We start from the raw sequence: 19,239 nt of genomic DNA, 5'->3' as shown, positions 1-19,239 counted from the left end.
TGAAAAGTAGTCCCTGCCCTCATGGCATGTATTTTCTTGGGGGGTGGAGAGTGTGTTTGTGTGTGTGTGTGTGTGTGTGTGTGTGTGTGAGAGAGAGAGAGAGAGAGAGAGAGAGAGAGAGAGAGAGAGAGAGAGAGAGACTTGCAAGCAGATAAAGAAAGGACAAGATCATTTGAGAAAGGGAAGAGCCCCACAACCAGGTAAATCAGGAAAGGCTTCTCATAGGCTGCACAGGAGCTGAGCCTTTAAAGGGATTTTGAGAGGTGGAGGTGAGGAGGGAGTACATGCCAGGAATAGGGGATAACCTGTGCAAAGTTATGGAGGTGGGAAACGGAATGTCTAGTTCAATAAATACATCTATTTGGCTGGAATATAGAATGGGAAGGTGACTAATGTGAAATAAGATTGGTAAGGTAGGCAGTTAGGTGGTGTGGTGGATAGAGCTCAGGCCCTGGAGTCAAGAACACTTGAATTCAAATCTGGCTTCAGAAACTTAAAAGTCATGTGATTCTGCACAAGTCACTTAACCCTGTTTGCCTTAGTTCCTCATCTGTAAAGTGAGCTGGAGAAGGAAATGGCAAACCACTCCAGTATTTTTGCTAAGAAAACCCTCAAAAGAGTCACAAAGAGTCAGACCTGACTGAAAAACGACTAAATGACAACTAGGTAGGCTAGAAATAGATTATAAAGGGCTTTAAATACCAACCTGAGTAACTTGTATTTTATCCTATAAGCAAATCTCTCCACCTCTCAGGGCCTCTGGAAAATGAGAAGGTTGGACATGTTGACTGCCACGGTCCCTCCCAGCTCTAAATCTAGGATTTCATCTACCAGGAGCTGCTATAGGTTTGTGAGCGGACAAGTGACATGGTCACTACAGTGTTTTAGGAAAATCACTGAGGTAGTTCTTTGGTGGATGGATTGGGAAGAGACTGGAAACAGCAAGAGAAAAAACAAAAACCAGGCTAGCAATTGTGCAGGCAAAAGGTGATGAGGGCCTGAACTAAGGTAGTGACTACGAGTGAATTGAAGGAGATGGATGAAAAAATATGATGAAGGGAAATTTGACAGAGGGATAGACTGGCAGTGGAAGATAATGAGTTTTATTTTACATGCCTACAGGGTATCTAAGTGTAGATGGCCAGCCAGCGATTATGGAAGGGGAATTCAGGAGAGATTAGGGGTATATATACAGGGGGTCCCCAAAGTGTTAATGCAGATTTAAACTTTAATAGCTCAAATCTGCATTAAGACTTTAGGGTACCCTGGGTGGATTTTGGGGTTACCTGCGCAGAGATAATAATTGAATTTATACAGGCTGAGACAATCTCTAAGAACATATGTGTATAGAGAAAAGGGAAGCAAAAGGTGGAAAGGGAAGCAGGTGAGCCAATTCCCAGGGACAAACACAGAAGGAATAAGAACCATTTAGACCTGTGAAGTTTCTGAATGTTTATGCTGTCATAAGGACCCTGTCTCCCACAGCACTTAAACTGTTGGAGACCATGCCTTAACTTCTCAAGTAGAGTAAGCCCTGCCTCTACCTAGGTCAAGGGAGCTCCCTCAGTGACTTGATCCTGGAGAAGGGATAGGTGCAGGGTATCTTACCCTACTGTGTCTCATTCCTTTCTTTCTTTTTTTTCTTAGTAAAAGCATTTACTAAAATGGAGTATTAAGAATTTTGTGAATCTTGAATCTTCACGACCCCATTCATGATTTTCTTGGTACAGATATTGGAGCGGTTTGCCCTTTCCTTTCCCAGCTCATTTTACACATGAGGAAACTGAGGCTAACAGGGTTAAGAGACTTGCCCAGGGTCACACAGCTGGTAAGTGTCTGAGGCCAGATTTGAGCTCAGGGAAAGAATTTTCCTGATCCCAGGCCAGGAACTTATCCACTGTGCCATGTAGCTGCCCTACATATTAAGAATAGTAATTACAAAATATTTCTCCCATAAATTTGGTGCTCACTCTTCCACAGATACACAAAATAGCCATGGGAAGAGTGGGCTCAAATTAAGAGTACAGTGATAGTGAGGCACATATGTAGAATGCATGTATGACAAAATTCACAGTTCTGGTACTGCAGGGTCTATTAATTCTTTTTTCTTCATAGAGACTTTGTGTAGCTACTTTCCTGTCAGTGCAGTGTCTCTGCTTGCTGAGCTGCTAGGTGTCTGCTTCTTTTCTTTTGAAAATTTTTCTTTTTATGCTTAACTTTAACGAAATAACAAAAGAGGGGCATTTCCATATACAGAGTCAAATACAGAAAGAAGTTTGTACATAAAATGATAGTTTCCTGTTGTATATAGCTTTCTTTCTTCCCTTTTTTTTTTTAACAGGGCAGCTAGATGGCTCAGTGGATAAAGTGCTGGGCCAGGAGTCAGGAAGACAAACCTGAGTTCAAATCCAGCCTTAGAAACGTACTAGCTGTGTGACTTTGGGCATGTCACTTAACCTGTATTTGCCTTAATTTACTGGAGAAGGAAATGGTAAACCACTCCAGTATCTTTGACAAGAAAACCCCAAGGACAGTCCATGGAGTTGTGAAGAGTAGCACATGGCTCAACAACAAATTCTTTTCTTTTTTAAGTATATAATAAAGTTAACATGTAGCTTTCAAAGTCAGCCTGCTTATATGTGCTTCTTTGTAGCCTTCCTTCTGTACTCTTCTGTGCATTTCATTTCATTTTATATTTAAAATTCTTAATTTTTTTTTCAGGAAAAGAGCATTCATTTTTCTTCCTTTCACCTCAACCCCCACTTAAAAAATACAAAACTCTTATAACAATTAAGTATAGTCAAGCAAAACTATTTTCTACATTGGCCACATCCAAAAATCTGTATGTCGTCATGCATATTAGTACATTATCTCTCTATTAGAAAATGGTTAGTACTCTTCCTCATCTATCCTCTAGAATCATGACTGATCATTGGGCTGATCAAAATTCCTAAGACTTCCAAAACTGTTCATTTTTACAATGTTGTTATTATAGTGTAAATCATACTCCTAGTTCTGCTCCCATCACTGTGCTTCAATCCATACATATCTTCCCAAGTTTCTTCATTTCTTATAGTACAAAAGTATTCCATTTTATTTATGTACTATCATTTGTTCAGCCATTCCCTGATTGATGGGTTCCACTTTAGTTCTAAGTTCTTTGCCACTGCAAAAACATCTGCTACAAATATTTTTGTACATATAAGACATATTCTACTTTCTCAGATGTCTTTGGGGGTGTAGGACTGATAGTAGTATTGCTATGTCAAAGGGTATTCACAGTTAAATAATTTGGGGGGCGTAGTTTGAAATTACTTTTCAGAATGACTGTACCAATTTGCAGCTCCACCAATTGGTGCAATTAGTGTTTTCCTGCAGCTCCGTCAACATTTATCATTTTCCATTTTTGTCAATTTTGTCAATCTGATGGGTATAAGATAGAACCTCAGAGTTGCCTTAATTTGCATTTTTCTAGTTCTTAAGTCTTTTTTTTAATATGGCTATTGATAGCTTAGATTTTTGTCTATATTTATCCTTTGAACATTTACCACTTGGGGAACAGCTCTTACTATAAATTTGAATGTCTGTTATATAACTTGGAAATAAGACTTTTATCAGAGAAACTGGCCACATAGATTTTTTTCCACAGTTAACTGTTTTCTTTCCCTTCTAATCTTAGCTACATTGGATTTGTTTATGCAAAATCTTTCAAAATTTATGTACTTCCCTGAAACCTGTTTTCTCATACTTTTCCTCCCTTTGCTCCCCATTCCCTCTTTAAAAATAAGAAGAGGGGTACAGAACAGAATGTCAGCACCAATGCTCACTGCTTGATGCAAAGTTTCCACTCCTTTGCCCCTATTCTCTTTCTTTTACCCAGACCATAATCATAAGCTCTTGTCCCTTTTTCCCTCTGAAACCCATCTTCATGACACTCCCCCAACTTTGGGTTTGTTTTGCTTATGACTAAACCATCCTTAGCTCTCACCTTTCTTATCTTTTCATTTCTTCTTTTCCCCTTTCCCTATTTCCTGTTTCCCCATTAAGTGGAATGTATTTCTACACTAAATTCATGTGTGTATGTATGTGTGTGTTTTCTTCTTCCTTTGACCAGTTCAAATGAAAGTTGATGTTCAAATGATGCCTGCTTCTTTCCACGTTTATATAGACTTCTACTTGCATACCCCACCAAGTATGTGAGATAAGACCCCTCTCCCATTCTTAGTGTATCCTTTCCCATCTCTTTCCTTTTCCTTTTAAGATAATAAAAACATAATAAAAACCACTCCCAGACCAGACACTCCATCTTATTTGATTCTAAGGCCCCTAGTGACTTTAGGATTCTGAGGGACCCTTTGTATAATTTCTTTTGTTTATCCTTCATTTTTGAAGAGGACCAATGACATCACAGTGTTGGGGTAAAATAGTGGGTGATGGGTGATGTTTTGACTTGCCCATGAACTGGCTTTAAGTGAGGCAGAGTGGTACAAAGTCATCAGCCTCACTCTTCCATAGTCATCAAAGTCCAGTGACAGGACAACAGTCAAGATGACTGTTAATGGCCCGGGGATGCAGTGGATGACCTCTGTGTCTTTGATGTCTGACTAAGCTCTAAATGCTCCACAGTGCTGGCTTCAGCTGCTTTCATGGCCCTTGGAACAAATCATTCTCATCCCTTACTATTCATTAGAATGAAAACATTTTATCCTTCTAAAGTAGTTTTTTGATTGCTCATTTGCATTTCCATACACATATGTGTGTATACCTATGTGAATATATGATACACACACATGTACACGTACAGTGTATTGCCGGATTAATTGCAAGTTCTGGGCATTGAGTCCCCATAGCCGGCCCCTCTGGGAAACTCCAAGCTGTTAACATTCCATTCTACTGTGCATGACACATTATAGCTACAATTCTATCTCTTTCCTTTTAACCCCTAGAGCAATTATCTCCTACTGCTTATTTGGCATTTATCTCCTGTTATCTGAGCTAGGACTAAGAGAAGGCAGTGCAGGCCTCACGAATGATGTCCAGGGTGGAGGGTCTGTTTTCAATATTACTTTTTATACATATGCCACATGAATATTAGTTGAAGAAACTAACGAGGTTTGTTTAGCTTAAAAAGAAAAGACTCAGAGTGGACTGATAACTGTTTTAAAGTATTTAGAGGGCTATGATGAAGAGAATTGACTTGTTCTATTTGGCTACAGAAGGCTGAACAAGAAGTGTGTGGAAATTAGAAAGAGGTAGATTTAAGTACAAAGAATATAATGGGGAGAAGTGTCCAAAAGTAGAGCGAGATGTTGGAAGGCAGTCAGTTTCCTTTCATTGGAGGTATTCAAATGGAGGCTGAATGACCACTGGTCAGGGAGGCTGTAAGAGAATTCCTTGAGCCAGATGGCCACTGACTTTCCTTAACAACTCTGAGATTCCGTGATTGATTTAGACAATCCTCATTGTCAATAATCCTAATGATGAAATTGGCAATGGATTATTGCTTTTGGACACACCGGGGTAATGTGGATTATTTTCCACTAGCTTCTGTAGATTAATCCAGGGTAAAAAAAGAGATGCTATGTTCTCTTTCAGGATGTTGTGTTTGTCAATCTGTCCTTTGAATTTGGGGAAATTAATAATGTCAAGAATGGACATGAGATGGCTGTTTTCCTCATTTATTTTTATGTCCTCAAGAAAAAAAAACTATTAAATTTTCAACAGGTGATTATTTACTATATTTCCCTGTAAAGTCTTTGCATGTTAGTACCCACTATTGTTACTCATGCAGTTTTATTTGGTAATTTGCAAATCTGTTGGTTATACCCTGTACCAGGATGTTCTATAGTAATTAACATCAGAATGCAAAATTATTTTCTAAATTAAGAGTCTGGAATCTTTTGTTAAACAAAGGAAGGCTTTCAACATTGTGCCCAAGTTATCATATACATAATATAATAATTAGCCAGGATTACTCATCATGAGATATACGCACATATTAATCATTGTAAAAAGTAGTAGTCTCCAAACTTTTTTGATTATGCATTCTATCAATTAAAAAATACTGGGGCAGCTAGGTGGCGAAGTAGATTGAGGACTGGCCCTGAAGTCAGGAGGACCTGAGTTCAAATCTGGCCTCAGACCAAATACTTGACACTTACTAGCTGTGTGACCCTGGGCAAGTCACTTAACCCCAACTGCCTAAAAAAAAAAGTCCAGAAAAATATTTAAAGTATTCACCTTACATATGTCTGTATTTACTTATTTGTAAGTTACATTGCTACATGTTAATAATTATGAATATAACACAAAATGTAAATAAAAATTTTAAAATAAAGATGAAATTATTGATATTAGAATCAATAGATAGCCAATAGAGTTTATTCAGTGGAGCAATGACCTAGTCGGAGGTGTCTTTGTTGTTGGGTTGAGTGTGACTCCATGACCTCATTTGAGGTTTTCTTGGCAAAGAAAACTAGTTTGCCATTTCCTTCTCCAGCTCATTTTACATATGAGGAAACTGAGGCAAGAAGGGTTAAGTGACTTGTCCAGGGTCACCTAGTTAGTAAGTTTCTGAGGCCAGATTTTAATTCAGGAAGATGAGTCTTTCTGACTCTAAGCCAGGTACTCTATCCACTGTGCCATCTAGCTGCCCCTCCAGACACGTTTTAAGAATATCAGTTTGTTAGCTATGTGATGGATTGATTGGAACAGGGGAAAGAATTGAGGCAGGCAGACCAATTAGGAGTCTAATACAGTAGTGCCTATGAGAAACAATGAGGGCTTGAGAGAGGGAGATGGCTGTCTGAGTATAGAAAAGGGGATGGACAGAAAAGATTGTGTGGGGATATAATTGATAGGGTTTGATAACGTAGGATATGTGGGGTGAGGGAGAGTCAGAAGTCAAGGCTGACAGAGGTTAAATTAAACATGAGTCACTGTAAAGATTGGTGGTATCCTCTACAGAAATAGGGAAGTGCTGAGATGGAGTGGCTTTGGGGGAAAGATGATGGAACAAGATTAGTGATGCAGATCAAAATCTATTCATTTCTGTTCATTCTGTGCTACTCAGTTTGTCCCACTGAAAATAAAAAGCAGGATGGGATGACAGCTCTTATTCACCAGCCCCTGAGCACTTTCTAGAACACAAAATTTACAAAGGGTGCCTGAGGCGACCTGGGGGCAGGCTGGGCTTATTCAATGGGGTGGGGAAATTTTGTCTGTGGATATTGGTGCAGGTTGCATAGTCCTGATTTGGTTATAACTGCCCCCAAGGGACTGAAGACCACAGGCATTCACCTCCAGCCATGGGGGGGACCGAATAAAGTGGAGGAGTATTGGGCTATGAAGAAGTCTGTGGAATTGTCTTGGAGACAAGCCTTGCAATTAGCTGTCACAGGCCTGAGACCTATCTTTCCATTTTCCTATTAGTTACCCCTTAGAATTATGCCACAGCCGCCTTGGAGTCCTGCTATAGTCCATTGAGGATACAATCCCCACATTGTAGACTAATTGGGCTAAAAAAATGAGATATCTACATACCCTCTTTTTTTTTTTTTTAGTATATTAGCTAATGAGTTCTTCATGCTGAGAAGTTCAACATTCAATTATTTTAAATGAATACCTTCCCTCACATATGTATGGTGCCTTATACATGAGATAGGAATTTCATAACATGGAAATTGAAATACCTTATGTTCCACCACAGAGAAGTATAAACATGAGTACTGAACCATTGCAATCAATACCAACTCTCCCGGGACATCCTTATAATGGTGAAGGAAGTATAGAAACATTTACCAGCAGTGCGTACGACTGAAAGAGACAGTCACACAGAAACACAGAGGCAGAGATAGAAGGGGAAAAGAAGGGAATACACTTTTATATAGCACCTACTGTGTGCCAGGGAATGTGCTAAGTGCTGTACAAACATTATCTAATTTGATCCTCACAATAACCCAGCGAGGTAGGTGTTGAAAGGGACAGACAGGCAGGCCGGCAGCCACGGAGAGAAAAGGCTTGCTTGAAAGCTGAGTTGCATGTCTACTAATCCTGGAAGTGTACACTGTCTCAAGCAAGCTTGGTATTACATGGTACGGTGAAAAGAGTACTAGTTTGGGGCTCGGGGGGTTCAAGTACCACACAGTTAAGTAGCTGTGCGACTTTGGACAAGTCACTCAACCTTTCCAGACTTTAGTTTCCTCATCTGCAACATCGGGGGATAGGGATACGATCTTCAGGGTCCTCCCTAGCCACAACATTATGTGCAGAAAACTGCGGAGAGGAGAAAGGAAAAAGGAAAAGGAAAAGCAGAAAGAAATGGAGAAAAAGAATAAGAGGAGCAAACGAAAAAGGCGGACAGATTGGCCGCCGAGAAGCTTCTTCCTCCTCCTACTCCTTCTCGTCCTCCACCCCTCTCTTCCTCCTCCTCCTCTTGCAAATTCTGTCTGCCCCCACGCCCCCAACCCCACCCCCCTTTCCGGGCTGCGGTGAAAACATGGAGACTCTGAATCCGCCCCATGACTAACTCCTGCACCGCGAAGGAGCCGGGACACACACATACACACACACACTCTCTCTCTCTCACACACACACACACACACACACACACACACCAACACACACACACACGCACACACTCTCGTACACTCTGGGCATGCTCAGTCGGCGGGGCCGGTTCAGGCTGCTGCCACCACCACCACCAGCAGCAGGAGTAGCAGCAGCGGCAGCAGCAGCGGCAACAGCAGCGGCAACAGCAGCGGCAACAGCAGCGGCAACAGCAGCAGCGGCAGCAGCAGCCCCGCCGCTACCGCGGCCGCCGCTGCTGAGTCGGAAGCCTGTGCGGAGCAAGCGGGGCTGTCAGTGAGAGCGGAGACGGCGAGGGCGCGCGCGCAGCGGCGGCTCGGGCTCCGGCACCGGCACCTGGGGCTCCCGCGGCCGGAGCACAGCAGCAGCGGCGGCGGCGGCCCCGGGACCCGCGGCAGCAGCAGCAGCAGCAGCAGCCCCGGCCGTGCCGGATCGGGCACTGTCTGCTCCTCTCCAGCCAGGACCTCCTGGTCCCCCACCTGGCCCCGGGGCTCCTGCCTTTCCTTCTTTCCGGGGAGCGGAGGGAAGGTGTCCAGCACCTCTTGCTCCCCTCCAGCCTCCCCACTCCCTCGTTGGGCTTCGGCTTTCCCAGGGGAGGCAGGTGGTGGTTTGGGGGGGACCATGGCCGACGTTTTCTCGGTCAACGACTCCACAGAGTCTCTGGACGTGGCCAACCGCTTCGCCCGCAAAGGGGCGCTAAGGCAGAAGAACGTGCACGAAGTCAAGGACCACAGATTCATCGCCCGCTTCTTCAAGCAGCCCACCTTCTGCAGCCATTGCACTGACTTCATCTGGTAGGCGCACGCCCCGATTGGGCTGGGGTCTGAGAGAGTGGCGGACGGGGGAGGGGGGAGGTGTGGGGTAAGGCGGGGCGCTGTTGGGAGAGGTGGTGGTAGAGAGAGGCACTGGTACAGGCACACTCACCAACATACTCACCCCGAGGTGCCCGTGGGCAGTTGCACTTTTACACCTATACACATTCAATACCCTGGCACTCAGCTGACACACCCATGCACACTCACACTCAGACACCCTGGGGAAAGCTGGACAGTAATGTGTACACACACACACACACACACACACACACACACGCAGGCTGATCCTCCCACAGAGCTTAGTGGCAGAGAAACACCAATGGACACTCACACTAAAAGATACAAACACACCCACACCTACTCTCATTCACTTTATTGACACCCCTCCACGCAGTGACAAACCCACTGGCGGGGTCTACAATGATAGTTTCTTCTTGGCATTCCCTGACAGGCTATGAAGTAGAGGCTGGCACTGCCAGGCATTGGCATTTACACACATACACACAGATGCTGATAAATTCAGGCTGCCCTCTTCTACATGCGCACACTCACACAGGTAGTAGAGCAATGGTGTGTGGCTATGTGGACCAAGTAAAAAAAAAATTTAAAACCTAAAGGCAGAAGAGTTTCCCAGATCTTGTCGGGAGAACCACAGACAGGAGAAACTGAGGAGCTGCTGCAACTGTGCTGTCACTCATTCCGAGCCTCCTCTTTGCCAGAGGGCGTGTGTTGACTCTCCCTGTGTGTGCCTTTCCTTCTAGCTTACACTCCACTGAACCTTGTGCCCCCGCCTACGGTAGCTTATAACTGCTGGGCACAGAAAGACTTCGACTTTTCTGAGTAAGGAAGGAGAAAGAGAGAGAGAGAGAGAGAGAGAGAGAGAGAGAGCGAGAGAGAGAGAGAGCGAGAGAGAGAGAGAGCGAGAGAGAGAGAGAGCGAGAGAGAGAGAGAGCGAGAGCGAGAGAGAGAGCGAGAGAGAGCGAGAGAGAGCGAGAGCGAGAGAGAGAGAGAGAGAGAGAGAGAGAGCGAGAGAGAGAGAGAGCGAGAGCGAGAGAGCGAGCGCGAGAGAGAGAGAGCGCGAGAAAGCGACCGAGCGCAGCAAACTGTTGCAAGCATGTGGTGGGGGAGGAGGTGCATTAAAACAGAGCAGGCAAAGGGCAGGAGGCATTTAAAATACACCCTGTCAACACAAGATTAGCCTTGCAAGTCTGTAGATGACAAAAGATTCCTTATTTTAAAAAAGTGCTATAAAGAATAAAGGCACTTGATAGTTATTTAAAACTAAAGATATGTCCAATTGGGCATAAGATTGCTAGGTAGGAGAAAGTAGTTCTTCCTCACCCCCTCCTTCCAAATTGTTACTTTATACATCTTTTTCTGCTTCTTGTTCGTACATGTAGGCAGTCTGCAATAGTTTGCTAAATGTAGTTCCTTAGGTCCTGGACCCTAAAAGACACATTGAAACTACATCTTAACTCCAGCCAGCTGTTTCCTCTAGGCATCTTCTTGTCCCCAAGGGATGAAAATATAGTAGTACCCCAGTGTAAATCTGTCAGTGTTGGACAATTGACTTAAATTGGTGGGTTGGTGCTGTCCTTCTAAAAAGAATGGCATTTAAAAAAAAAGAATCAAATCAGAATTCATAGTTCGAATGAAGCTGTTATACTCAATGGAATGGGTAGTTATAGATGTGGCTATATGAAAAAAGATAGAGCATCAGGGCAAAGGAAGACAGCAAATATTTTAAGGGAGTGCTTACTATCTCCATTAAATAGGTATCTTTTGCTTACTTCAGGCTCTTAATGCTTTCTTTTTATTGTTACATTCTTTAAAAATAGAACTCTGTTGCTTAGTTCTTGGGAAAGCTGCTAAATTGAAAGACTAAATTCCAATATACTTCATTTTCCTACTATCAGAGATTAAAGGAACAAAATTCTGTGTTGACCGGCAAATCCAGACAATTCAAACAATTCCCCTGCCCCTATTGTTACTTCTGTTATCTAGATGCTTGTGGTAAAACTTTTTTCTTTTCTCTTTCTTTTTACCTTCCTTCCCTCCCTCCCCCTTCTCTCCCTCCCTCCCTCTCTCCCTCCTTTCCTTCCTTCCTTCCTTCCTTCCTTCCTTCCTTCCTTCCTTCCTTCCTTCCTTCCTTCCTTCCTTTTTTTTTTTGCCTTGTATGTGGACAATTGCTTCAGTTCCTACCTTCACTTATGCTAGTGTGGTCTAGCAACATTTTCTAATTATCAGTTGATTTCTAGTTTCTGCATTTACAAAATTTTTATTTGAGTCTGAAAGTAGTGAAGCTAAATATTTATATTTAGTGTATCATATTAGAAAGCACTCTAATCTGCATTTCTGAATTACTTTTAATTCATCGTTTTTGGCTGGGAAAGAAATGCTTTGCAACTTAATATCTATTTTAAGTTGCTTTTATCCTGAAATCATTTTTACTCTGGACACAGATAATATCAAATGATTCCAAAAAAACCAAGTCTACATAAGGTTAACTCAGTAAATATTAAACGGTTACTCATCTCAAGTGCAAACAACAGATACAACGATTTATTTGTAAGATTGGGCACTTATAGCCAAAGTTAAACCTTAAGAAAGTTTACTTTCACAGATTCTAGGTTTTGAGAAGTCCATATATTTTAAACTTTTAACAATTTTATACACTTAGTTAAGCTGTTTGTAGAGTGAGAAAAAGGCTTTAGTGATAAAGGAATAAAATTGCTTTTTGTTCCAGTACATGTACTTTTGAAACAAATAGTACAATTTTTAATGTCATACCTGTAACATTTTGAAAGCTGAGTATCAACATCATAGGTATGCAAAGCTGAAAACTGTGACACTGTAAAATTCCAGGGTAGTTGGTGGAAGTATTTTCCAAAGTTGAATCTATGGAGGTGGTAATCCGAGCATTCACCGTTCTGAAGTATGTTTTTGCTACAAGACCAGAGGGTTTTATTGGATAACCTTTAAATGTGTAAGAATAGCCTGCCCCTTATTTTCCTTGAATGTTATTATTCAACACAAAATTTCTTAAGACATTTTTGTTCTTTCTGTTTTTTTTTTTCAGGGGGTTTGGAAAACAAGGTTTCCAGTGCCAAGGTAAGTGATGTGGTTTTCTTGGCTAGATGTGTGTATACTGTCTTGGATTTTGTTAAATCTAGTAGAAATGATGAAATCTAGGGCATGAAATGAGTACATCAGACAGGCAAAGTATATCAAGTCAGCTTTTTCCTTGCAGGAAAAGTATATGGTTGTCTAATTGGTTAAATGCCATGAAATATGAAGAATGGGTATTTGGGTCTTAAAAAAAATAATTTACAAAAAGAAATACTCCTAATCTCCGTACAGGGCAGCATTTCTTCCTCTTTAAAAAAAAACTTTCTGTATGTTTTTCAGGGAATGTTCTTGTCAGAAACTACTGTGTCTGTGTGTGGGTGTTTAGGAAAATGGATCCACTTTATATTCATATGGCTTTTCTTTCCTGTTCTTTGTTTTTCACCATTATCTGTTTTACCTATGCACTGAGTTGTACTGATTGCAATTCATTTTAGGTGACACAGAGTCCCTGTGTCAAACTTTTAAAAATCCATTTTAAAATTGTATGCACATTTGATAGTGCATTCAATTTTTAAATGGATTTTAAATAGTTCATCATGACTGTAGACCTGATCCTTATGCAGAACCAAGTTTGTACTTACTAACATAATGGAACTGATAGGATAGCAACTTAAAATATTATGTTGCAGCACTTTTATATTCCTTAAATACTCATCAAATAATATAATGCCCCTTCATGAAGAAGAAATAATTTCTTATGGGAATGTGCTTTTGATTAGAGTAGCATTAAATTCATGCAAAATTTCTAATTTTTCAAAGTTTCCATACCCCTTGGAGTGTCATTTCTGCTACCTAATAATAATGATAAAAATAGTGAGTCTGTATAAAGAGCTTTAAGGTTTGCCAAGCATCATCCACATATTATCTCATTTGATCCTCAAAAACCAACCAAACAAACAAAAAACACCATGTAAAGCAGGTTCAGCTGTCCCCATTTTACAGATAAGATAACTTAGGCTAAGAGATTTATTTGACTTGTCCAAGGTCACACAGTTATTAAGTATTTGAGGCAGTATTGAACTCAGGTCTTCCAGCCCCCAACTCCAATGTTCCATCTGTTGTTCAACTAGCTGCCTTTACTTAGATGAATCATGCATACTTTTAGGATTTATTAGCTCACTCTCTGTCTAGTCCCTTTGTCAAATATTTTTTGGTGATTTACTAAACTGGAAACCACATATTCCCATTCAGGATATAAGTTTTATTTATTAGCTGTGTGTTAAATGCTTTTGACAGTTCAGAAGAGGACACAGACAGTGGAATTTTCTTACCTTGTTAAATTTTATATACTCTTAAAAAAAAACAAGCTGAGCATACTAGAAGCTCATAATTCCATAGACTAATCTTGTTTTTGAGAGGTGGTCATGGCATAGTGGATAGAGAGCTGGCTTCAAAGTCAGAAAGACTTGGGTTCATATCCTGCCTCTAATATATATTGGCTAGGTGACCCTGGACAGTTCACTTAACCTTGAAGTGCTTTAGGAAATTCTGTAAAACTTTAAGTTCCAGAGTAGCTATAGATTGGTGTTGGTAGAGAGAGTTTCCTACATGAATAAAATCACAGGTCTATAAAAGAAAAATCCCATTTTTTTTGTTCTTTGATATATTGATATATTTGTTTAATGACTATTAAATTAATAATACAAATTTAAAAATGAATTAAAGATAAAAAAAGTATTTTTGACTTGAAAAGTCTTAATATTATTCATTTCAGTAAGCAAATTATTGAAAACAGCTATAACAAAACAGAAATACTGTATTTTCTTTTTTAAAGTTTAATTTTCTCATAGTATTATTTTCATAATTAGTTACATTTTCAAAACTCCAAGATAAGGTGAGGCCCATTTCTTATATTCACCCTGTAATCACGGTTTAAATTTGAGGATTCCTTATATGATCATTCCCTAATATTTGCATTCTCTTACAACAAGATTCTTTTTAAAAGTCGTAGTGAATGAATTCTTTGGGAAGTTAACAGTATATGTCTAGGCAAATATTTTTTAAGTAAGAGGAGAATAATAATTAGATACTGTGCTACTCTTTTAGTGTAGATTAAAGGAAGAGAAGCAGCAGCAACCATTTCCCGAAGTCAAGTAATTTGACTTTAATAGCTGGGATGTGGCTTTTTGGCATTGTGCAGAAGCTAGCCTGTTGTAAGTCTACTGCATCTGTTATAATATTGAGTCTCGATGGTGTGGATGTGGGATTTCATTGGGTCTCTAGGGCACCTTGTTAAGAAAGCAATTAGTTGAGTAGATTATGGACTATTGGATTCTTCTCTGCTTTTCAGATCTAAGAGAAACTGAGCATAGCTACCAGAATCTTGCTTAAAAAAAAATTTCATCTTTAGAGGAATTCATTCTGCAGCTATGGGATCCCCTCTAAGATCCTGAATCCCCTTTAAGAGTATTTGATCTGGGAAATAGAAAAGAACCTCATTAGATTCTTGTTTTATCTATAGGACAGCATTATAGTGTGACTATAATGACTATATTAGGAGATTATTTTGTGTGCAAGTGTAACTCATGGCAAACCAGATAAATGAAAATCTGGATTGACAAAACAGTTAAATTTGGGAGGAATCACTTGCATTCCACAAATATTCTTTGTTTTACTAAAGGATTACCACATCACTTCTTTAAATTATGAGGTTCTCTCCTGCATTTAAACTGGGCTTTACTTTGAGCAAGACCCTTTGGCATGACATCTATAGCATGTAAAGTGAGGCACATCTGTTTTTAATATAGAATTGTTAGTCATCGTGTCTCTGTCTCTGTCTCTCTCTCTGTCTCTCTCTCTCTCTCTCTCTCTCTCTCTCTCTCTCTCACACACACACACACACACACACACACACACACACACACACAGCCTGTGATTTTAATAATGTTGGGAACTCATGGGTACAGTATTGTCCTCCAGTGGTACAGAAAAACATCTCCTTTCTACCTCTAGCCTTAGAGAGTTGCCTAGGGACACAGAGGTTAAGTGGGACTTGCCCATAGTAACACAGCCTATATACAGCTATCATTCTGATGACTTGAATCCAGATCTTTTTGATTCTCAGGCTGACTGTTATCCAGTTAAGTCTATCTGTTAAACCTCACTGTCTCTCATATCATTATGTAATTTACATTTTATGAGAGAATAGTGGCTAGACAATGACCCTTATAGTCAGAAAGACTTGTTTCACGTCCATTCTCTGATGCATATACTATTTGTATGACCCTAGGGAAGTCACAACCTTCCCGAACCCCTGGCAACTCTCTTAGACTATAAATTTCAGAGTAATAAATTAGCCAATCATCAAGCGTTTATTAAGCTTTTGTGTCGGGCGCTATGCTAAGCACTAGGAATATAAAGAAAGAGAAATAAAGTCCTTATTCTCTTAGAGTTTACAACCTAACAGGGGAGAAAACATTCAAACAATTATATACCAACAAGATATATGCAGGATAAATAGACAATTTCTGAGAAAGGCACTAGCAGTAAGGACATATAGGAAAGGCTTCTTGTAGAATGTGGGTTTTCAGTTGAGACTTGAAGGAAACCAAGAGGTGGAGACAAGGAAAGATAGAATTCCAAACAGTTATTCTACAGGAATGGTGGTAAGTCTGAATTGTTGGAGGAAGCATCCTTACTTGAAGTTATTTACGCAAGTAAAATCATGGGTCTATCCCCCAATCCCCAAGTTATGATTATACATTTATGTATTACATAATACACAATATAACAAATCAATAGTACACATATGTAAAGTAAGTTCAGCATTTAAAGAGACTCTTCCAGCCGATCTAGTTAATCCCTATATCCATGTCCATAAAATGAGGTTAAACCATAAAGTCTGATGTTATTGTTACCCAGTAAAAGCTAAATAGCAATTAAGAGAATAGTGGTTGAAGAAAGAATAGAATTTTAATCGTTAAACCTGACTTCATAATTTATGGCATCTTACAGGGTAAACCCATGCAGTGAGAGGGAAGTATTATCTTTCAGAAGCCTGAAATATTCTGTCTTGCTTTCCCATATTTAAATAATACAAAAGTGGAAGCTGGGATTTTTTTTCTGTAGTTCTGTTTAACAAATTATTCCCATTGGTTTCATAACAGCTTAACCTAATGGAACTTACCTAATGTTCTTATTTATGTGGTAGCACAGGTGTACAGCACTGAAAACTGATCTTCCCTGTGCAGCTTACACAGGAGGATCCTGTTGTGAGATGCTTACTCTGTGAAAAAAGAGAAATGCAGAGCAGTTGACTCAGTAAGCAGGCAGTCAGTGAGTTTTAGACAATGATGAAATGGAATATTTTTCTTGAAGTAGTTTCCAAAGGTTAAGTATGTGTCTTGTTTTAATTAAAATCAACTCTGTAATATGCCTCCTTTTGTCACATTCTGATTTTGGTACAGTTCAGAGAGCTTGGTAGGATCTTTTATTTATTTATATTGCTTAACTTTCCAGCCATCCTTGTGAGGCTAGTGGAGTACGCAGGTAAATGTCCCACCATTCAGTTAAGAGAACAGAGGTAGTGAGGGTGGGTAACTTGTCTAGGAGGATTACCATGCAGATGGAGCTGACATCTAGGAATCCTGTCACTATGCTGGTGTATTCAGTCCTAAAGTATCTCGAGAGCAGTTGTCACAACACAGTACTGTATGGTATAATTTAATGCTCAGATGACTGGGTTATTTTCTCCTTTCCTCCTGGGCCAAGTAGTTGAAACAATATGATCTGCTTACTCTCATGGTTGGAAAAGGGAATGAGCCAACTCCACTTTTTCCCTTCAGGGTTAGCAAAACCAAAAGCTGTCTCTAGTTACACAGCATAGAAACAAACCCTGAAAATGTAGCTTGATTATTGAATGTGCAGAATTGCATCTTTTAAAATTCACTGTTATCTATTAGTTTAACTTATCTGGGCATTATTATTTTATCTTTTTTTGTTTGTTTTCCTCATCTTTACTTACTATCATCACAATTCATTTCAGCAAATATTTATCAGGTATCTAGGTGCAGGTCAAACAAAAAGAGTCCCCACCTTGAAAGAATTTCTGTTATTTAGTCAAGGTTCAGACCTGCTTTGCCAGGGTTCATTTGACTATGACTTCTTGAAGAGACAGCATTAAAATAAAATTCTGCCACCTGACCATTCACCAATAGGAATTGATTTAAATGATCAGAACATGGATGGTCAGGAACTGCCACATTCACTGGCTTTAGAGATTGCTCTTGTGTTCTGTCCTTGTCTTGAATCATCTCACTGTTAAGAATTTAGCAGGTATTGTTACTTAACCTATACCTTGAAGTGAGGTTTTGTGGTTAACAGTTCTAAGAGAAATCTATTACTTTCCTCCCTTCCTGTTAGTGTGTGTTTTAGTTTAAAAGTCAGTAGATCTTTCCATTAGCTACAGTGAGTAAAAGGGTGTTTCATGTTTGATCTATAAGAATGAAAGACAGTGTTTGATGGAGGAAGAAGCTCAGTTTGCAGCAGAAAAGGTATCACATTTAGTACATCTGAGCTGAGAAACTTATGAAAATAAGGTGATCTAAAGCCAGAGGGGAGCTTGTTTCACTCATAGTAAAATTCTAGACTAATAAAATAAGAGAATAAAATAATTTTAATCAAATAGAAGGGAGAAAAAAGAGTCTTATAGTCTTCAGTCATGCAAAAAGATAATATGGTAATATTTCCAAGAGGGGATGTGGAACTGTCTTCTGTGAAAATCTTTAAAAATAGGTATGCCTCTTTCTGGGTTGGTTTACCTTAGACTTTAGCAAACTGTAGCAATGTATAATAATTTTCTTTTTCATTGGTATTTGTTTTTAATATCACCAGAATTTCTCCCAGTGTCCCCTCCCTTCTCTTCTCCGAGAACAATCCCATATAACAATACTATTTTTTTAAAGAAAAAAAGGGATTAATAACCTGATCAATATGTCTAAATAGTCTGAAAATGTATGCAACATGTCATGCCTCAGTGCACCTGTGGGCCTTTTACTTCAGCAAGGGTATAGGATGGGAGTTTCTTCTTATTTCTCTTCCTCAGGGCCATGCTAATTTGTTGGAATTTTGTAAAATTCACTTTTGATTGTGGTGATTTATATTGTTTCAATCATTGTATATATTGTTTTCTTGGCTTTGCTTACTTCTCTCATGTAAATCCGGTCAATTTTTCCGTACTTTTCTGTATACGTCATACTCATCATTTCTTACAGCACAGTAGTATTCCATTTCATGCATGTACCATAATTTATTTAGTTTTTCCCCAATCAGTGGACATCTGCTTTGTTTCTAATTCTTCACTACCACAAGAAGTTATGCTGTGAATGTTTTGATGTATATAAGGACTTTCTTCTTTTCAGTTATCTTCTCAGAATATAAGCCTAGGAGGGCAATTTCTAGTTCAAAGAGCAGGAATATTTTAGCCAGTTTTTTTTTGCATAATTGAAAGGGCTTTCCAAAGTGGTGCTTTCCACCAACAATATCAGGTGAAATATTATGGTAGTATATAGCTAGTCCCACAATCCCTCCAACATTGATTATTCACATATTTTGTCATCTTTTGCCAGTTTACTAGGAATGAGGTAAAACCTCAGGGTTGTTTGAATTTATATTTTATTATTAATGATTTGGAGTATTCTTTCATATGGTTGTTTGCAAACATTTTGCAATTCATTGAAAGCTGTTCATATTTTTGGAACATATCTATTGG

The 19,239-nt window shown here is 39.7% G+C and overlaps 1 protein-coding gene across 1 annotated transcript in view; it reads left to right on the top strand.

Moving 5' to 3' along the window:
* Nucleotides 1-8,487: 8,487 nt before the first annotated feature.
* The window catches only part of PRKCA (protein kinase C alpha), a 502,485-nt gene continuing 491,733 nt past the window's right edge, over nt 8,488-19,239 (top strand). Inside the window, exons 1-2 of the mRNA XM_021000935.2 lie at nt 8,488-9,380; nt 12,481-12,512. Of these exons, the coding sequence (XP_020856594.1) occupies nt 9,208-9,380; nt 12,481-12,512 (205 nt within the window). The 5' untranslated portion in view covers nt 8,488-9,207. The remainder of the gene's footprint in view (nt 9,381-12,480; nt 12,513-19,239) is intronic.

This window comes from Phascolarctos cinereus, unplaced genomic scaffold (genome assembly GCF_003287225.1).
Source record: "Phascolarctos cinereus isolate Bilbo 61053 unplaced genomic scaffold, phaCin_HiC Scaffold_5;HRSCAF=322, whole genome shotgun sequence".
Lineage (NCBI taxonomy): Eukaryota > Metazoa > Chordata > Mammalia > Diprotodontia > Phascolarctidae > Phascolarctos > Phascolarctos cinereus.
Note: the sequence above shows the minus strand (reverse complement) of the source record. Positions and strands in the feature narration are given on the sequence as shown.